General features: G+C 41.2%; 1 protein-coding gene across 8 annotated transcripts in view; it reads right to left on the bottom strand.

Moving 5' to 3' along the window:
- BCAT1 (branched chain amino acid transaminase 1) overlaps nt 1–21,657 on the bottom strand; it is a 110,017-nt gene that overhangs the window by 23,458 nt on the left and 64,902 nt on the right. For all 8 annotated transcript variants that reach the window (XM_082351999.1, XM_082351996.1, XM_082351997.1 and 5 more), the window contains 2 exons: nt 11,539–11,702; nt 3,995–4,137 (listed from right to left, as the gene is read on the bottom strand). In XM_082351999.1, the coding sequence (XP_082208125.1) occupies nt 3,995–4,137; nt 11,539–11,702 (307 nt within the window). The remainder of the gene's footprint in view (nt 1–3,994; nt 4,138–11,538; nt 11,703–21,657) is intronic.

Genomic DNA, 21,657 nt, shown 5'->3' on the forward strand with positions numbered 1-21,657 from the left:
TCTAAAAATCATCTGCCGAAAATCACTTCTCGAAGAAAATTTGTTCTTGGCAATGTTCTTAGGGCTACTTTTTGTCTTGTTTAGAAGTGTCTGTCTCAAAATAAACATGTGTTTTGCAATAGCAAGCTAGCTGGATATATAAATGTATAGATCTATATGTGTGTACACGTATGCATACACACTGCACACATATAGACAAACACTTCTACTGTTCCCAAATGGGACCTTTCCTAATACTTGCTGAGCTCTAAGACGGCATAAAGTTAAATGAAAACAGCGGCCCCTCATGTGCAAATGCAGTTTTGTGAAATATATTTAACACCCAAAACTGTAACCACTAGCCTGAGGTCAAGGAACAGAACATCTGCTTCTCTGGTTGCCAGACAGAGATGATGACATGACAACATTTGGGTGAGAAATATTCATTTTCCTCCTGCAACCACAAACATGCTTACAAGAGCCAAAACGGGCTCCAGATTGCTCAACAGGAGGAAAAGAGAGCCTACAAATGAAGCTTGTTCTTGACAGAGAAATCATTTTGGGGAGATGAAGGATTTAGAAGCAATAACAGCGGGATTCATCTGTGACTTCCCAAATTCAAGCACTAATGGGAACCAGGAATACCCCAAACACCATCAGCACAATTCTTCATTCGTTCAACAATATATACTGAGTGTCTAACAGTATCAGTGCCGTTGGCTGTTCTAAGCACCAGGGATACAGCAGTGAACCAAACCGACGTAACTCCTTGCTTACTTTCTAACAGGCAGAGGCCAACAATTATATTAAATTGTATGTCAGATGATGGAGGCAAAAAAGGGGGAAGGCGATAGGGAGTGCTGGGGGAGAGAGTTTAAGATTTGTATTAAGGTATCCAGGGAAAGCCTTACTGAGAGTGGGGTATGCGGCAAAGCCTTGAAGGAGGGGAGCGAGCAGTCATGCGGGAAGAGTACGCCAAGCAGAGGCGGCGTAAATGCCTCCCAAACCAACTGTGAACTCAACCACAACAACTGAGTCTTACTCTCAAGGTAGCTCCAGTGTCTGGTACAAGATAAAACTGTTTTCTCAACAGTGACTAGCAAGTGTGTGTGTTAAATTACTCATCAACGGAATAAAAAAGGAGAATTCGGGGCCGTGCAACCTTACAACCAGGGCTGCTGTTACTGGAATCAGAACCCACATGAATAGATAACCAACAAGGACCTACTACTGTACAGCACGAGGAACTATACTCAGTATTCTGTAATAACCTATAAGGGGAAAGAATCTGAAAAAGAACATATATATATACACACACACATATATATGTATATATAACTGAATCACTGTGTGGTACACCTGAAACTAACACAACATTGTAAATCAGCTATACTTCAACTTAAAAACAAAAATAAGAGCTCGAGGCTTTTCAGGGCATGAGCCACCTCTCTCCTTGCATGGCCTTGCAATAAATCTCTCTCTGCTTCAAAAACAAAAACAAAAACAAACAAAACAAAAAACCACATGAGTTTCAGGCCAAGTGCCACAAAACAGTGCACAGCCCTGTGGCAGCCACTTTGTCCCAAAGGAGCAGTGAGAGTGGGTGCTCATGGGAAGAGCTCCGCTTTTGGTAAATTTGGGGAAGGGGGGAAGAAAATCAATATTTTTCTGATTTTCAACTCAATATTATTCTTTGTATTTTCCTAAAGCCACGCGGTATACATCAAAGTTACGGGGAGTTGCTTCAATGTCTTTTTTTTTTTTTAAGCCCAAAGGTTATTCCTGACATTCTACTTACTTCTCTCAGAGTACTGTTCAAACATTTATTCCATTTCCTTTCTCCTTCCTTCAAATTTTATCTGATCTGGCAGGTGAACAGCCTCAAATTGAAGGAGGATCGTCACATTAAAACTAAAGTTATCTCAGGCAACCATAACCTGAAGAGTAACTCTTAAGGTCTTGTATATTTTATAAGAGCCAGAGACAAATTCATTCGTCTTCTGACTTTTAAAAGCCATGGTGGAAGTGGTTCATGATTACTGTTTGCATAAGGGGTCATTTTTCACCAGGACAGTTTCTGGTGTTTCTGGTGAAATCATGTAGCTCTGATTCAGACTGTGCTTAAATCCTGACGTCTCCCATCCATAAATAAGGATGGTGCCACTTCTGTATGATGTAACTGGTTTTGTCTGGGGTTGTGTGGGTTTTCTGGGGGGTGGGGATGCCAGTGGGCAAGTGGAAAGAATGAGTTCAATCAATTTATTATCTCCTAAGTAATACTGCCTGTCCAACACTGGCTGTCAACTTTCAAGCATGGCTTTTGATACAGGTCATAGGAAATAACTCAAATTTAGAAATCACAAATATTCCAGTACATATTTTGTTTTTCAAGAGTGTCAAGTACAAACAGCAGGTGTGGAAGAATGAGCATGATCTATACCTGGCTTTTCATATGCTAAGGATTACCAATGGTCAACCCCAGGACATGGTGTACTCACTACACCTTCTGTTTATTCTAACTCTGACTGAAATATAAGGCTCATCTTATAACTCTCTGCAAGTAATGCTCAAATTAGCTCTGAAGTCAGCCACATTTGAATCACCATTTTCCTCTCTTTGTAGCCAAATAACAAAAGAGCAATAGAGGCTACTATAGCTGCTTTAAAATTAAAATTTCATTTAAAATTTTAATTAAAACCAATCCCGAGACTTCACAAGTATTTAGAAACTTATCATTTTACATTTCTAGTCGCAACACTCAGTACTGTGAAATGAACAGCCTAAGAATGTAAACAGGCCTAAAAATGTTCTTAAATTTTTTGATTATTAAAATTCTAATGAAAATAAATGCAAATATATGTATTTTTCCCTCCATTATTGGGAAAAATACCATTTAATCTAATACCATAGACTTTGCCAAAACATCACCGAACTGCTGTGGTCTCTGCCAACTAATTAAAAAAAATAATCACAAAGAGGGATAAAGTGAGCATTCAGGATATTAAAGGTAACAAAGATGTACTGATTTTTATAGTAGACATATATTAATAGTCTCGAATGAACCAGAATCTAAATACAATACCCAAATAGATCGATCTATCCTTAAAAATAGTGTTCTTCATTCAAATTGAGCTCCAGAGTAAATCTGGAAGGCTTCTAATGTATTGTCAAAGTATGCAGAAAGAGCAATGACTGTTAAATGAATTACGACAAGAGAGTACACTCAATTTCGTATCAGTAGAAACAGTAGACTGTGTTTATTACTACAGCATTTTATACATAGTATATGGTAAATAACCACTGAATTGATCTGAGAACCATCTCCAAATGCAAGGGATTTCAGATAGGAAAAATGATAAGATGGTAAAGGGAATAAGGCAGCATATCTTCAAACTGTGGAGATTTAAATTCCTTCAGTTGGGACTTCCCTGGTGGCGCAGTGGTTAAGAATCCACCTGCCAATGCAGGGGACACGGGTTCGAGCCCTGGTCTGGGAAGATCCCATATGCCGCGGAGCAACTAAGCTCGTGTGCCACAACTACTGAGCCTGTGCTCTAGAGCCCGCGAGCCACAGCTACTGACCCCTCATGCCACAACTGCTGAGGCCCGCGTGCCTAGAGCCTGTGCTCTGCAGCAGGAGAAGCCACTGCAATGAGAGGCCTGCGCACCACAACGAAGAGTAGCTCCCGCTCGCCACAACTAGAGAAAGCCCGAGCGCAGCAACGAAGACCCAATGCAGCAATAAATAAACAAACAAACAAGTAAATAAATAAATTCCTTCAGTTGACGTCTCCGTAGTAAGTACATCTAAAGCCAAAAATCAAAAACAAAATTCAAAATCTTTATAAATGCTATAAACTTAAACTCATGTTTACTTCGACAGCAAAAGCACAGAATTTCTTAGATTTTGCAAGCGTGCTACTTATTCTCTTGTTCTAAGGTTCTAGTTCTTTTCTTTCCAGTCCCACTGAAAATGACTGAAAAAGAGCCAAGAGCTGAAATCTGAGTGGATTACCTCCATCTTCATTTATCCAGTAAAGAAAAAGATTCATTGTTCCAACTTCAGTTATCTGATTATCCTCTCCATAGAGCCACAGAACCTGCTGGCACGCGTTATCCATTGCTTCACATTGGGCAAAGAGAGATGAGCCATAATTCCTTTTAAGAAAGAGGAAACATACTGATTATGACGATACTTCAGCCCCTACCTCCCAGTAAGTCTTTAATTCACATGTGGATGTAGTCAATGTACTATGTTTTTAATAATATATACTCTCTAGTTAACTGCACAATATTAAAGGAAACCCATTAGAGAACCTAAATGGTCTAATTGCACTCATTTGAGAAAGAGAGAGCAAAGAAAAATCATGGAATTCTAACTTGAAAAGTTAGAACACAGGGAAATAGACAAGTTAACAACAGTTAAAACTTATTGAGTATTTTTTTCACATACCAATCAATTTTACATGAATTATTTCATTTAAACCCCACACCAACACTGTGAGTTAGCCACGATCATTATTTCCATGGTTCAGATGAGAAACTGAGGCTTAGAAAAGTAACTACTATCAAGTTACAGCTATTAATTAGCAGAACACCAACCCTGTGCTCTGAGACCTTTCAGATAACCAAGAAACGCCTAATGTCCAATGTCTAAATTCCCTAAAAGGTGAGACAAGATGTTAAAAATCCTGATTTTAACCAAAAGTATTCCAAAAGCCTGTTTTTCTCAACCAGCACTATTCACACCTTGGATTACTCAAAATCAAAGGAACATGACATATCTTCCTGGAATGACAATGTAGTTTAGTAGTTTATTCATTCATTCATTCAGTTGTTACCTGACTCCTAGGAGAAGTTTAAGTAAACCTGTCAGGGGAACACTTTCCTCTGTGAATCAGAGTGTAAGATACAATTGACATTTAACACACACACACACATGGCCCGTGGAGAATAAACTCAAACTACAGAGATAAGAAATTTAAATATCTTGGAATTGACATTTTTTAAGAAAATATATTTTCACAAATGGTCTATCATTTGGAAGGAGAACTGAATTCTAAACTAAACAGAAATATTAACATGCTTTATACCTTAAAATTTCATTTGGAGGGTGGGAGGGAGATGCAAGAGGGAAGAGATATGGGGGACATACGTATATGTATAACTGATTCACTTTGTTATAAAGCAGAAACTAACACACCATTGTAAAGCAATTATACTCCAATAAAGATGTTAAAAAAAATAAATTTCATTTGGCATGGGTAGATTCATTCATAACGATGCCTAGCTCTCTCACTGTCCTCATTAATGAGTTCTCCAATTTTATGTTGCTTTAGGAGAAAAGGAAGTAATATTTTAAATTTATCTTTTATTAAACTTAAATGGGAAAATTATGGTGTATAATACAAAATATGAATCAATGTTTTAGATAAAACATGAGAGTCCTCAAATAAATGTGATGCTTGCTTGCCTTTCTATGCCCCTGGTTATATAATTCACTTTCCTTGGCTTTCAGAGGATATTAGCAAACAAGTTTGAGAAGCACTGCCATATGACAATCAGGCCTAGGAAATAAACCCTAGATCCACCTCGGACTATGAAGCCCCCAGAAGTACACAGAAATAATCAAACCTATAACAATAACTGCTACAAAGAAAGCATTAATGTTACCTTCTACAAAATACCCACCTAGGCCTTTTAATGATCTCTTTTACATCTGGGCAAGATTAAAAACTATAGTATTGTCTAAGTCAAAGTGTAAGGTAAGCACAAAAGCCATATATCATAGTGGCTACGTGCCATTCTCATCTGCACACGTACTCTTCCCACTATATTCTCTTTGGCTCTTCCCACAGAGCCAAGTCATTCTGCTTGGGTTGACAATCATAGCATCTTGTCCTGCCACAACTGAACAAAAGGGTGGGCAAGTAACTAAGCTGCTCATAAGTTCTTCTTTGAGTTCATTCACTCATTCATTTTAATGTATGAAACCTGAAAGAGGTATTTTCTCCCCTCTTTTTTTTTTTTTAATAAATTTATTTATTTATTTATTTTTGGATGTGTTAGGTCTTAGTTTCTGTGCAAGGGCTTTCTCCAGTTGCGGCAAGTGGGGGCCACTCTTCATCGCGGTGCGCGGGCCTCTCACTGTCGTGGCCTCTCCCGTTGCGGAGCACAGGCTCCAGACGCGCAGGCTCAGTAGTTGTGGCTCACGGGCCTAGTTGCTCCGCAGCATGTGGGATCTTCCCGGACCGGGGCACGAACCCATGTCCCCTGCATTGGCAGGCAGATTCCTAACCACTGCGCCACCAGGGAAGCCCTTTTCTCCCTTTGAGAGTAGTGGCAGCTTGTGTGCTAGGATGTAAGCCTGGGTCTACTGTGTCCATAATCACCAGCCTTCAAAGGAGAAGGCATCTGAAGTAGGAGAGCCCTAAGTTAACACATAGCCAGAAGCTACGACAAGAGACGGAGGTAGGATGGAAGCAGAGGGAAAGGGAGGGAAGAGAGATTGGGGAGGAAGCAGCATGGGCAGGACACAGGCAAGGGCAGAAGAAACCTGGCAACAATGATTTGAGCTCCTATTAGTCCACAGCTACCGTCCTACTTACATGAGCCAATCAATCCCTTCTCTGCTTAAGATGGTTTGAGCTGGTTTTCTGACTTGTAACTCAAAGACTACTGACTAATAACTAAACTATTCTAGAAAGCTATGGGAAATAGGCATCATACTATAGGGCTATTGCAATCTGGGGCATGAAGGGGTTTACTCAATCCAAGGTGTTAAGATTCCTTTAAAAGATCCTCAATATGTATACTTCAAAACACAGGTAATAAAATGTAAATTATCGGTCAATCTGGAGATGACACAATTCTGATATGCAGGAGGCTTTCGTTTTTAATGGCAAATAGGCCATAACTGAGTTAAATCATGAGTACTTTTTTTTTTTTTAAAGAAATTCATGTTCTTTTATTTATTTATTTTATTTATTTATGACTGTGTTGAGTCTTCGTTTCTGTGCAAGGGCTTTCTCCAGCTGCGGCGAGCGGGAGCCACTCTTCATCGCGGTGCGCGGGCCTCTCACCATCGCGGCCTCTCCTGTTGCGGAGCATAGGCTCCAGATGCGCAGGCTCAGTAATTGTGGCTCACGGGCCCAGCCGCTCCACGGCATGTGGGATCCTCCCAGACCAGGGCTCGAACCCGTGTCCCCTGCATCAGCAGGCAGACTCCCAACCACTGTGCCACCAGGGAAGCCCATGAGTACTTTTTAATGAGTATAAACCAGGCTGCAGGGGGAGCCTGGTAGAAAGAGCATGGGTTTGGAGCCAGCAGGCCCAGATGCAGCTCTTTTACTTCTACTATTGGGTTATAAATGAACTAAAGCAAGTCAGTTCATATTTTGCAACACTGAATTCATTTGGCAAGCAAAAATACTTGCTTGATATACTGCATAGATTGTTTGGCAAAAATAAAATAATAAAAGTTAAGAAACAGGCTATATAAGCCTGTTATATCCTAATGGAATTAAGGTTGTTTTTTAATGACTATTTTAATTGACTTTTCTCTAGTTCATAAGATAAAATTGTTGAGACAAACATCTGAAAATAAAGAAACACCTTCTCTCCTAAGTATAATGCCCTTTGGTTTGTTCAAAAGCACAGAGAGAATTTTCAGTGTGAATATCTAGCCTTTCAAAGAAACTTCTAAAAAAAAACATACACTTCTGAGAGTATGGCTGAATCAAAACCATGGCTTCCCAGCATCATAAAGCTACTTGGGCAGGAAAAAGAATTAAAGACCCCAACTGCTTCAGTGCATTGAAAGGAAACGGAGTATTTATTTATAGGTGGTGTTTTTCCCCAAACACAAGTGTGTATCAAAACTCTCTCTCAGGACTTCGCTGGTGGCGCAGTGGTTAAGAATCTGTCTGCCAATGCAGGGGACACGGATTTGATCCCTGGTCTTGGAAGATCCCACACGCTATGGGGCAACTAAGCCCGTGCACCACAACTACTGAGCCTGAGCCACAACTACTGAAGCCCGCGTGCTGTAACTACTGGGCCCGCGTGCTGCAACTACTGGGCCCGCCTGCTGCAACTACTGAAGCTCGTGCACCTAGAGCCCATGCTCTGCAATAAGAGAAGCCCCCGCAATGAGAAGCCCACGCACCGCAATGAGGCGTAGCCCCCACTCGCCGCAACTAGAGAAAGCCCATGTGCAGCAATGAAGACCCAGGCAACCAAAAAAAAAAAAATTCTCTCTCAGGTGTAAACTGTATTATTAATGGCCACAGGGTAATTGATACCTTGGTAATATATTTGGGTTTCCTCCTATGTGCTGCCAATATTCAGAAGAGAAACACATGTTCTTGGAGGAAAGAGAAAAATGAAAAAGTGGGAAAACTGTCTACATGGAAAAAATTTTAATATAATTTTAAATAGAATCTGGGAGATGGAAATATTAAATACATACTTCCCAAAGAGTAAATTCTATTGTGTGAAATCCAACTGATTGCTCCTAAGATAAAGAGAGTCCTGGAGATGAAACAAGAAAGAGAGCCTTACAATAGAAACTACTGTCTGTTGAGAGGGTACCACCTACAGGCAGGGTACTAAGTACTTAACCCCATTATTTCAATGAATTGTCTCAACACAACCCTAGACGTTATTATACTTTTGAGGACCTGAAGGAAGAGAGGACTTAATTGTACAAGATTACGCAGATGTGTGACGTGCATGACTATGTATGTGTATGATATCTCAGATATCTGATTCCCAAGTCCACTCTGGTAACTGCTAGGTTCTAACACCACACTTGCTGAGAGCTCCCTATATGCCAGCCAGGGTCCTATGCACTTTATATTATCTCGCTTCGTCCTCACAGGTAAAGTAGGCATTATTACCCTGACTTTATAAATGAGGAAACTGAGGCTTAGACAAGTAACATGCCCAAGGCAGTTAGGTTTTTGAGCCAGGTCCTTCTGACTTCAAAGCTTGCATTCAAATGCAGAATGAGAATATAAGGAAAAAAGGAGGAAAATTAAGATGGAGAGAGAGAGAGGCCTGAATCAGTCCAAATTAACTAAGAAATTGCCTGGGAATCAAGATGTTCCTCTGATGAAAGACTGACTTCTAGCTCAGTGCTTCTCAAGATTAGCTGCACAATAAAAATAATCCTGATGCTCAAGCTATCTGCCAGACCAACTAAACCAGAATCTCTAACAGGGGGACCCAGACATCACTCAGTGGCAAAGCTCCTCCAGGTGACTTCAATTTGCACCCACAGGTGAGAACCACTGTGCTAGAACTCTCCTTCAACCGTGTGCCACTGTTACTTTTCTCACTAACGTACACTTAGAAATAAAAGGATAATATTATCTCTGATGGCTTCAAAACAGTGAAATAATCTTAGAATTAAATATATATATATATATATATATATACTCTCCTCTCCCTTCCTCCGATTCACTGAGATAGAAAGCAGAAAGTTCTTGAGCTTATGAAAATCAATAGCTATTTAATAAATACTAATTGATTTAAAAAAAAAAGCTTGGAAGGTAACTATTAAATTAATTATGTTTAGAAAAGAGCAATAATACACAAATCTAAGGTTCCTGACAAAAGTCTTTGTCAACTAAACCGGATGATGGTAAATGCAAAATCCTGTTTCCCTTGGACTCCTCCAGGTAGGAAGGACAAGAGTAGAGAGATTTGGAACTTCTTGGAAACAACAGGCGTGTGTGGGACAAGTCCATTCTTTGGTTCCTGCCTGCCCTCTTGCCATTTTTCCTTTTACTTATGAGATCTAGTACTCTGTCCTCTAAGAGATTTCAAGTCAACTTCCACAGACCCTGGTCCAACTGAGCTTAACTATTAATTTATTTTATAATTGATTTTCTTTTTTAGAGCAGTTTCAGGTTTACAGAAAAACTGAGCAAAAAATAGAGCTCCTATATACCCTTACTCCCCAACTTCAGTTTCCCCGCTATTAACATCTTGCACTAGTGCTGTATACTTGTTATAATTGATGAGCCAATATTGATACACTAGGTGTACATAGTAACACTGGGGCTCATTCCTTGTGTTGTACAGTTTGTTTGTTTATTTGTTTTTTTGGCCGAGCTTCGTGTTATGTGGGATCCCAGTTCCCCGACCAAGGATCGAACCCACGCCCCCAGCACTGGAAGCACGGAGTCTCAACCACTGGACTGCCAGGGAAGTCCCAGAAAGTATTAATTTTTAATTGCCCTATAGTGATCATATATTGTGAGACTGCATTATATCTTCTTTATAACAAATAACAATCTGCCTAGACACCAAACTAAAGATTTCCCTCCAATTTCTCAGTGTTCCCATGTTAACTTTTCCCTAAGCAGGTAGGGGGAGCTACAGAGCAAGGTTTAAAGAAGAGAAACTTTTAAGTTATTATCTCTTCATCAAGACTGTTGCTTTACTGCACTCTAAGAGAAGTTTTCATAGAGTAATACAGATGGTATGCAGTGGTGCATATGCATACGCTCTGTGAAGAAGTCTGAACAAGTTAAAAAGACATCAAGAGAGCAAACAACAGTAGTTTTGGACCTGGCTAGCCTAGGACATAGTCAGGAAGCAGTGCTCTAGCGCAGAAGGAAAAAAGTGACTTCTCTAGTTTAATGGGCTCCAACAGGGTTTCTCTAACCCCTTGAGGGAATGCAGTTAGGAGGGAATACCAACAGGGATGACAGGACACAGAATTTTGTCAACATGCTTATTTTTTTGGTAGAAAAGAAGGAAATAAAGTCTATGGAGGGGTCAAAGCCAGCTGTCAGTGCCTCTCTGGCATCCCAGCGGCACATCCTTCAATTCTGCCAGGGCTCCATGAATCTACATTTTGTAACAGGGCCCAGAAGACGGTCACTGAGTCACCTTGCGGGCCTGCTGCTGCCCTGGGTGTGTGATACACACAAAGGAAGAGCCGTGCTGGTTAATCCAGCAATTCTTGTTCACCCATCAGGGCATGCCCGATTCACGGCCAAGTCCACCCCTGAATTTGTCTAACACTTGCAAATGCTCTTTTATTTCCAGCCAGCTACATATGGCCTATGCGACTGGCCTGACCAAGCCAAAGCAGGGCTATCCCTCAGCCAGTTGGCAGCAGGTATGTCTACAATCTGTGGCAATGAAGACAGCACTTCAGTGAAGCAGGCATCGTCCCCAGACAGGACTCCTTAGAGCCAACTGGGAGCTTGGGCCCCAGCACCAGATGCTCTTGAATGCCAACTTTCAGCCTGTGGCCAGGGACCAGCATCCAGGGGTAGTTCATGCAAAGCACTGCTTTTATTCCTGGTTTAGTTACTTTAGCTCTTGCCTATATATAACAGTCAATGTTTCTCCCTTACGAGGGGGCCACAGAAGTCATCCTTTAAACAACTAGCACATTCAAAACACTGAAAACTAAACACAGAATAAAAATGAGCATTACAATGTAAATACTAATATATGTACTTGTATTGAAGTGAAATGGCAATAACTAAATGGGCATGAGGGACTCTTTCCTTTAGATAGAAACACAGACTGACTTACCCTCCCATCTTGCAGTCCCCGGTCCCACCTTTCCAGGCTCTTACGTACTTCGGATTGGCCCACAGGGACACTGGATTAAAGCTTCCACTTGAAAAATAAGGTCCCACTGGGCTCAAGATTACAAACAGCAGGGCTTTAGTAGGCTTCTTGACTCCCAGAGAAGGCTGCAATAAAGCAAAAGTACACACAACTGTTAACTTAAAATGCAGACACCAGTCTCAAAGCCTAGAACAGATCTGTAACAATCTCCCAGAAGGGACTAGGGACAGCTGTTACTTCTAAAGTTGAGTCACACAAAACCCGATGATCTTCTCTTTCAAGAAGAGAACACTGAGAATGGGGGTACTTCGGTTCCATTTTGCGTTTTGCTTTCTGAGTTAAGATTTTAAAGGAAAAGCAAATTTATCAACTTTTTAAATAGTAGGCTTTTTCAGAGGATTATATTTTTAACAACTAGCCATATAACACCTTTCAGTGTTGCATTGATTGGGAACTGAAAAAGGGAAGAACCTAGACATGATTTCAGTCTTTGGGGGCGAAACCTAATATTTGCTTCTCTAACTTGCTCTTCTGCTTCTGACTGCTGACTGCTTCACGCCAGTGCCTCCAGCAGGCAGTGGGCTTGGGGGAGTGTGCCATTAGCACAGCTGACTGTGAGAGACAGCAGACAGCAAGAGTGTAGCTGCAGTAGAAGCAAAGACACCAGACAAGATAAATCCCCCCCAAAAAGACCAGAGGATGACGGACTCAGGAATTCGTGTCAGGAATGACAAAGATAGAAAATGGCCTTTCCCACCAATACTGGAAAATCACAAGCCAATGATGCGAAATCATACAAATTCCTCCAGCACAGAAGCAGTTATAAGTAATTACTGCCAGTTGTTTTTTAAGGAGGAAAACTGAGAGACTGAAAAGTTTTGAGGGCTACGTATTATAAAGGCAAAAAAGGCCACTGGGCTATCCTGTGCAATTCAAGACCACACGAGTAAGAAAACAAGTCAGGGCTATTACATTAAGTATTGGGATATAAAATACTTGTGTCTAATCTTCAAAAGGAACCTGGTCTGCCTGGATGGCGTAGTAGTCTGGCGTGGAAATAATGAGAGGAGACTCAGTGCCCCTGATTTTGTGGCTTTTGTAATATTCGATGAAACTGACTGAAAGTGGACCTAGGGATATACTTTTTTCTGAATTTCAATTAAATCTCCTCCTCCACTACCTATTAGCTCAAGGCCCCTCACCCACTACTTGTGCCCAGATCATCAAGAATCAGGTAGGTAAAATATCCGTGAGCAGAATAAAATGTGATTGTATATGTGCACACTGATGCCATCGGAAAGGCGTAGGAAATGGGAAGTTGAGTCCATTCACACTCATGTGAATGTGAGGACCACGCAGGGCTTGGCTGGCCCCAGAGCAAACGGATTATAGGTGACGGATAACAGAGTTAAAGAAATGAGTCAGCAAGGGACCACAGGTTTTGGTTTTTTGCTCATTTGTGTCTGTTCTTTAATGGGGGTTAAAGAGGACACCCCTACATGGGAAGAATGAGGAGCCTTAAACTCCATTTGCCTTTTTTGGTTTCGTTATTTGGAAAAGAAATCCTCAGAATAACACACACATCTGCCTTTCTTCCCAACTTTGATAAAAATTGACTATCCTATCTCTGCACTTTTATTTACCTATCAGTTAAGTAAGTACACTTCATATTAGGGATGCTTTGAAGCTTAATATTTAAAAAAAATTTTTTTATTGACCACTGTAAGGAGGAATTAAGCTTCTCAACATAGTTTAGAAATACAATATGCAGGACACATCTCAGTAATTTACCTAGCTTCTAATGTTCTAAATAAAATAGCTTATTTCTGGACAAGCTGATAAGCATTTTATTAGATACCACACGAATGCCTGGACTTTTCTCACTCACGTATTTTTTGCAACCTACACACTATTAAAAAAAGTAACAGGGACTTCCCTGGTGGTCCAGTGGTTAAGACTCCACGCTCCCAATGCAGGAGACCCGGGTTCGATCCCTGGTCAGGGAACTAGATCCCGCATGCCACAACAAAGATGCCACACGCCACAACTAAGACCCAGCACAGCCAAATAAATAAATAAATAAATATTTTTAAAAAAGTAACAGTAACTCATTATCATGGAAATATTTTTCAGAGATAAATTTCATCTTATTCATTTCCTTCCCCTGATTTAATTGACAGGTAAACTTGCATTTATTCCACTAGGTGGTAGTAGAGAGAGCACAGATGGAAAACAGAATAACATGCATTAAATCTATTTCTAGAAAAGAGTATCTTGATAAACCTTTAAACAATACTTTTACTCTTAGCAAGCAGGTAAATAATAGACTAGAGTTTTTCAATGCTGAGAAAAAAATGTGTTCATGTGTACTAACATTTTATTTTCTGAAATTTAAGCAAGGTCAACTCATGTTTTACAAGCACTTCAAGTACTGGTGTTGATCATAGCTCAGTCACCTTCATCCTTAAATGATTATTTATGTCAAATGTCTTTTCATGAAAAGAACTGTGACTACTGAAAATGGTCACACTGCTTCATGAGCGAGAATAAGTCCGGAAGGGAACTTGGTGATTAGGTCTGCTTCTACCCTCAAGGAACCATTATTGTTCCTTTTTCTTAATTCTCCCTTCTTTCATGGAAAGCAATTTAAATTCTGCACTACTCCTACAATTAAGAGTAGTTTGGGGCTTCCCTGGTGGCGCAGTGGTTGAGAATCTGCCTGCCAATGCAGGGGACACGGGTTCGAGCCCTGGTCTGGGAAGATCCCACATGCCACGGAGCAACTAAGCCCATGCGCCACAACTACTGAGCCTGTGCTCTAGAGCTCGCAAGCCACAATTACTAAAGCCCGCGGGCCTAGAGCCCAAGCTCCGCAACAAGAGAAGCCACCACAACCAGAAGCCTGCGCACCACAACGAAGAGTAGCCCCCGCTCACCGCAACTAGAGAAAGCCCGCGTGCAGCAACAAAGACCCAACACAGCCAAAACTAAATAAATAAATAAATATATTAAAAAAAATTAATCAAATGGCAATGAACAAAATTCTATGATGACAAGGTCAGGCTTCTGATGAAATAAAACAAAAGCCACATAAATAAAAATACAGGTAATAACAGCTGTTCAGTTATGTAGACTAGTTTCAATGTCTTATTTTGATTGATTTTTAAAAATTCTTCTCTACTAGTTTCTTGGATTATTTCAATAAATAAGGAATTAAAAGGGGCTTTTAAGAATCCCCAGGGAGGACTTCCCTGGTGGCACAGTGCTTAAGAATCCGCCTGCCAACACAAGGGACACGGGTTCAATCCCTGGTCCAGGAAGATCCCACATGCCGTGGATCAACTAAGCCCGCAAGCCATAACTACTGAGCCCGTGTGCTGCAACTACTGAAGCCCCTGCAACTAGGGCCCATGCTCCACAACAAGAGAAGCCACCTCAATGAGAAGCCTGCGCACCGCAAGGAAGAATAGCCCCTGCTCACCACAACTAGAGAAAGCCCGCGCACAGCAACAAAGACCCAACACAGCCAAAAAAAAAAAAAAGATATTTATTTAAAAACAAACAAACAAAAAGAAACCCCAGGGAAAATGAGGTATATAAAATCTCAGATGCAAAGTTTATAATGTCTCAAGGGACCACATGAAGTTGAAATTCTGATGTGTTCAAAAAAATACTTTTTACTTTATAAGTTATACCTCACAAATGACAAATAAATATATGTATGTATACATAAGGGTATTAAATATGTGTATATTTTTCACAGAATAACAGGACAATTGGGTGTGATGCAAAATAAAGATATATTTCATAGTGGAAATTACCACTTCTGTCTGTGTCAGTCAGAAAGTTACTTTATAGAAAGGCAGGATTCCAGAGGTGGTCTGACAGCAGCGGCCACTCAGCGAGCTGAGAAAGGTACTATTTACTAGTTTGTGAAAGGTACTATTTACTAGTTTGTGTTTTGGCCTGTAAGGCAGAGAAGCACAGCAGCCATGAGGAGGCTTGAGAACAATTCTGCCAGGTAAGGCAAGTAAGAGACAGAAGAAAAAAGATAATTAGAAATAACAGGGGAACATTTTTCAAAGAGAACAGAACTTTCTGGGGCATCCAAATCACTTTTTTTTTTTTTTTTTTGATCCAAAGAATAGCCTAATTAAAAGAAAAAAAAATTCTACCAGTTCTTAAGAAAGAAGATTAGTTAAGAGGGGAAAATGATAAAGAACATCAGACTAACAGGTCCATGTGGGGCCTTGAGTGTGAATGTGTTTGTAGGAAAAACTAGTTGGTTTGGTTTAAGATTAAAAAAATAATCAACGATCCTCAATAATTACACAGTACTTTTTGGGTTCCGAGACATTCCACAGCCATTATCTCAGAAAATCCAACAATCCAGGAAGTTAAGGGTTATAATTCCTATTTTTAAGTTGAAGAAACTGAGGCTCAAATGATTCACCCAAAGTTCCAGTTATTAAGCTCTACGTCTTCTACTCTTAGTCCAGAGCTCTTTTTCGATATGAGTTTGATAAAACAAAAAAAACAAAAACCAGTGAAATTCCCAGGATTTCCTAATGTGAAGAGAGTTCAAACCAGACCTTCCTTCTACCCTCAGCCTTCACCACAGCCCTCATACTCTAGGCAACCCATGCTCAAACCATACAGAATCCTTCAGATTCCTCAATTTCCTACTCAAAATGTATACATTGAAGCCCTGACCCCCATTGTGAATGCATTTGGAGATAAGGCTTTTAAGGAGGTAACTGAGGTTAAATGAGGTCAAAAGGATGGGCCCCTAATCCTGTCAGCCTGGAGACCCCAGAGTAAGTGCCCCCTGCTCCCTCCCGCACCCCCCTTCCTCCCCCCACACAGAGGAAACACCCTGTGGGGCGCAGTGACAAAGTGGACATATACAAGCCACGAAGCAAGGCTTCACCAGAAATCCACCCTGTTGGCACTTTGATATTGGACTTCCAGCCTCCAGAACTGTGAGGAAATAAATTCTGGTGTTTAAGACACCTAATCTTTGTATTCTGTCATGGCAGCCCAAGCCGACTAAGACATCCCCTCTCTGGACTTCCCTGGTGGCGCAGTGGTTAAGAATCCGCCTGCCAGTGCAGGGGACACGGGTTCGAGCCCTGGTCCGGGAAGATGCCACATGCCGTGGAGCAACAAAACCCATGCGCCACAACTACTGAGCCTGCGCTCTAGAGCCTGCAAGCCACAACTACGGAAGCCCGCGTGCCTAGAGCCCCTGCTCCACAACAAGAGAAGTGCAATGCAAAGCCCACGCAACGAAGAGCAGCCCCCACTCACCGCAACTAGAGAAAGCACCCACGCAACAAGGAAGACCCAACGCAGCCAAAAATAAATAAATAAAATTTAAAAAAAAAGATTATACTTGCCCCCAATGAATTGTATTGACATCCTTGTCGAACTAAATTACCATAAAAAACAAAAACAAAAACAGAAACAAGACGGGAGAGCACTTATTAGCTCCCGTCCGAGTTACCACAACAAGCACTCTTATTCAACCAGGCCCCATTTCTTCACCACACTGACCTACATCTATCAACACATTCATTCCATGGGCCTGGCACTCCCACAAGCTCCATGAGACACTGAGTTCCATGAAGGCAGGGAGGTAGCATCCCTAGAACAGCACAGTAACCAGCGCATAAGAGATGCTACAGTACAGAGGCAAGAACACAGGGGTTCTGACTTCACCTCTGTGGGCCTCAGTTTCCTCATCTCTAAAGTGATGCCAGCGGCACCTACTCACAGGGCTGCTGTCAGTCAGTGCAGGGATAGCACCAAGCATAGTGCCTGGCACTTAGGAGAACTTCACAATGCAGGTGATGGGGGTGATGACAGACTGGACCACTGTGTTTCGTCAGAGAGAACCAGGACCTCCCTGAAAGGCAGCAGGACTTTCTTGGGATTGGCCTACGGCATCTTTCAGGGAAATAGTAACTCTTTCAGCAATTCCCTAGGTTGCATATTTTCAAACTGCTCATTGCAGTATCATATAAGGAAACAGGGAAATGGAATCCCAGTAAAGGAACTAGGACAAAGTGTGGTTAGTGCCCAGCGTGGGGAACTCTGCAGCAGTTAGAAGGGATGGACTGGATCTACACATAGTAACGTGGATAGAAATGAGAAACACAGCACAGAGGGAAAACGTAGAGTCACCATGAGATGTGTAAGACAAAATCATTTATATAAATTAAAATTACAGGCATCCAAGGTAATAAGAGATATTTAAAACCCATATAAACCAAAAGAATATTCATTCAATACATAAGAATGATTTCCAATGGCGGAAGAGGAGATGAGAGTAGGGAAGATAAAAGGGAATTAAAAAACAAAGAGAGGGCCCCCCTTCTGCCCCATGATGGTAAGTGCCATGAACTGAGGGGTATCATTATTTTATTTTATTTTATTTTATAATAAATTTATTTATTTTATTTATTTATTTTTGGCTGCATTGGGTCTTTGTTGCTGCGTGCGGGGGGCTACTCTTCATTGCGGTGAGCGGGCTTCTCATTGCAGTGGCTTCTCTTGTTGCGGAGCACGGGCTCTAGGCGTGCGGGCTTCAGTAGTCGTGGCTCATGGGCTCTAGAGCACAGGCTCAGTGGTTGTGGCGCATGGGCTTAGTGGCTCCGAGACATGTGGGATCTTCCTAGACCAGGGATCGAACCCGTGTGCCCTGCATTGGCAGGTGGATTCTTAACCACTGTGCCACCAGGGAAGCCCCGAGGGGTATCATTATTAACCATGTGCACCAACACTCCAAAAAAATAAAAACAAAGAGAATAAAAACAATTTTCCCCCATAATAATGTTGAAGTGGGCAAGAACAGCCTCAAGAGGATGTCCATTGTTAAGAGTGGCCTGATAATAGCAAGCTGATCATCAAAGACTAAAATCAATAGAGACAAGCTGTATCTCTAAAAACAGATAATCGAGGTTTGAAGATACTAAAAAGGGGGCTGTTAATATAAAACATGTTAATAGTTATGCAAGTAAGATTTTTAACTGTTTATAAATAGTGTAACGAGATACACATAAACTCTCAAATAGGACTGCAAAAGAATACATTAAAAGTGTGGACAAAACCCAAGTTAACGGTTACAAATTGCTGCTGTAATAACTAGTTTTCAAATCTGTTCAGATTCTTTCATTTATAGAGCCTAATCATAAAGGGAAAAGATGAAAAGGTGTATAAGCATAAATAAACAAAGGTTGTGAATAGAGAATTCTTTACATGGAAATTGTTATGATTATAGGTAAAATTATATATGTAATATAAAGATTTTACAAGGTGATAAAAGGAAAAGAAAGACATGTCTATGATATTTACATGGCCTTAAGCTCCCTGTGGAGTGAACCAAAAATCAGAGTGGACCATTTGGCAGCAGGATTTTAATATTCGAGCTCTCTTGGGCTTCCCTGGTGGCGCAGTGGTTGAGAGTCTGCCTGCCAATGCGGGGGACACGGGTTCGAGCCCTGGTCTGGGAAGATCCCACATGCCGTGGAGCGACTGGGCCCGTGAGCCACAACTACTGAGCCTGCGCGTCTGGAGCCTGCGCTCCGCAGCGAGAGAGGCCGCGATAGTGAGAGGCCCGCGCACCGCAATGAAGAGTGGCCCCCGCTTGCCACAGCTGGAGAAGGCCCTTGTACAGAAACAAAGACCCAACACAGCCAAAAATAAATAAATAAATAAATAAATAAAATAAATAAAATAAAATTCGAGCTCTCATGAAAACATCATACTGAAAGTTTTACAATGAAGTTGTGGATGGGGAAACTTTATGTGAAATGATTTTACATGTTATTCTGCATTGTCCAAATTGTATTCTGTGCACTGGAGGTGGTATTAACCTGAAGCAGACAGCTTCTCTAGTTGAGCTCAACTCCAGAAATATATTTGGGGCACTCCAAAGTAGAAGGATGTGTTAGATCCAAGGCCAGTCTTGTCTTGGAGTGCAGCTGAAAAAGTCAAATCCGCTGGTAGCTTGCAGATATGTGTGTGGTAGACAGCGTGGCACCTGGTCAGAGGGGCTGGGCAGGCTGACCCCTGCAGCCCAGAGGGTTGTCCCTACCATCAGACTCGACCCTCCTTACGACACTTATTCTCAGCCCTGATATTATTTAGCACCACCTCCCCAGTGGAGAGAGGTGAGGTGATGCTGAGATAAACTGGAAAAGTGGGAGGCTTGGAGCAACAATCAGAGGGAATCTCGGTTTGTGGTTGTGCATATTTTGCTGTGGACCATGGTCAAAGCACCTGTGTACACTCATCAGGATTGTTGAGGAAATAAAAGCCCATCTGCACACGTGTAGCTATACCTTCCCGGAGTTACCAAACAGGGTGAAGTTGGATAAAACAGATGTTAAAACCAGCACAAGCCAGCTTCTTTAGATGGAGCTTTCTCAGGTATTCAGTACTGAACCTGATAAGCACATAAAGTTTAGCTTCTTAGCTGGTAAAGTGAAAATTTAGAAACTGTTTATGTAAATGTTTTTTATTTAAACATTATAATTTCAGATTTTATCTAATTTCCAATTAACAATCAGCAGCAGTTTGAAACACTACAGCTTTTAGTTCCTCTTTAAGTTTTTAACTCCCTGTAAATAAATATTTCAGAAGATATTCATTAAAATGATGCTGAAATTCTTTTTTAATATGAGAAATTGTTTGGGATCACGAATGATTTTATCCTCTAATTTAAATGTTTTACAAGAGGTTTATGTAATCCTGTTTAGTATTTTGCTTAATAATGTGAACTTTATAGACATTTTTTTTTTTTTCAAATTTCTACCTGGTATCTTTTTATTGGCAATCTCTATTCACTGGCTATTTAATTAGCTAATTAATTAGCTATTAATACATGTTCCAGTAAATACTCTTCTGTTTATTACAATCCTAAATCTAAAAGGATTTTAGTAATGGATCCAATTATTATCAGAGAAGGCTGGAAGACATGAAGAACTACACAAAAACATTGGTACAGGGCTTCCCTGGTGGCGCAGTGGTTGAGGGTCTGCCTGCCGGTGCAGGGGACACGGGTTCGAGCCCTGGTCTGGGAGGATCCCACATGCCGCGGAGCGACTGGGCCCGTGAGCCACAGCTACTGAGCCTGCGCGTCTGGAGCCTGTGCTCCGCAACGGGAGAGGCCACGATGGAGAGAGGCCCGCGCACCGCGATGAGAGTGGTCCCCGCTCGCCGCAACTGGAGAAAGCCTTCGCACAGAGGCGAGGACCCAACACAGCCAAAAATAAATAAATTAAAAACAAACAAACAAACAAACAAACAAAAAACATTGGTACATAGGTATTACCTATGTAAAATAATAAAAATAATGAAGAATCTGTTGATTATAAAACATGTAGAGAGGCAGAGCACCTTTGCAAAGGTAATGAAATTCGTAAGTTGGTGTCAGAGCTTCTCTCAAATTATATGGCAGCTACAAAATCTGAGTGTGAGAAGCAGTAATTAACATCAGACTGTCATATCACAGCTCATGAAAGTGAAAACAGCACCCTGCCCATAGGCTGAAGGGCAGCTCTCAAAGATAAAAATATTTCCACCTTGGTGCAAGTTTGCAATCCCTGGAGTAAATAAAGCATTAAAGACTGCTAGACGTGTTAATTCTTTCACAAGACTTGGGATGGTGATTCTCTTGTAAGTAGTTTAAAAATCTCTGGAGAGTTTGTTTAAATGCAGTGTCTGATCCTGGCTCCATGGATTTAGATTATTTGGGACGAAGCTGGAGCCCAGTACAAATATGTCTATTGAAGAATACTGAATATTCTCTATACACAAGTGAGTGCCATGCCAGGGACTAGAGACCGGGCACATGTGAGCAAGTAGGTGGTCACATCACTTAAAAAATTTCCCCAACATATATTCGTTCAAAGAAATCAAAATACCTCTTGGATAAAAGACCCACTTAATCAGTTAAGATAATGATGAAAATACCATGAAAGAAAAACGTGGATGTTGGACTTCCCTGGTGGCGCAGTGGTTAAGAATCTGCCTGCCAATTCAGGGGACACAGGTTCGAGCCCTGGTCTGGGAAGA

Source organism: Balaenoptera borealis (assembly GCF_965194805.1).
Source record: "Balaenoptera borealis genome assembly, chromosome: 13".
Taxonomy (NCBI): Eukaryota; Metazoa; Chordata; class Mammalia; order Artiodactyla; family Balaenopteridae; genus Balaenoptera; species Balaenoptera borealis.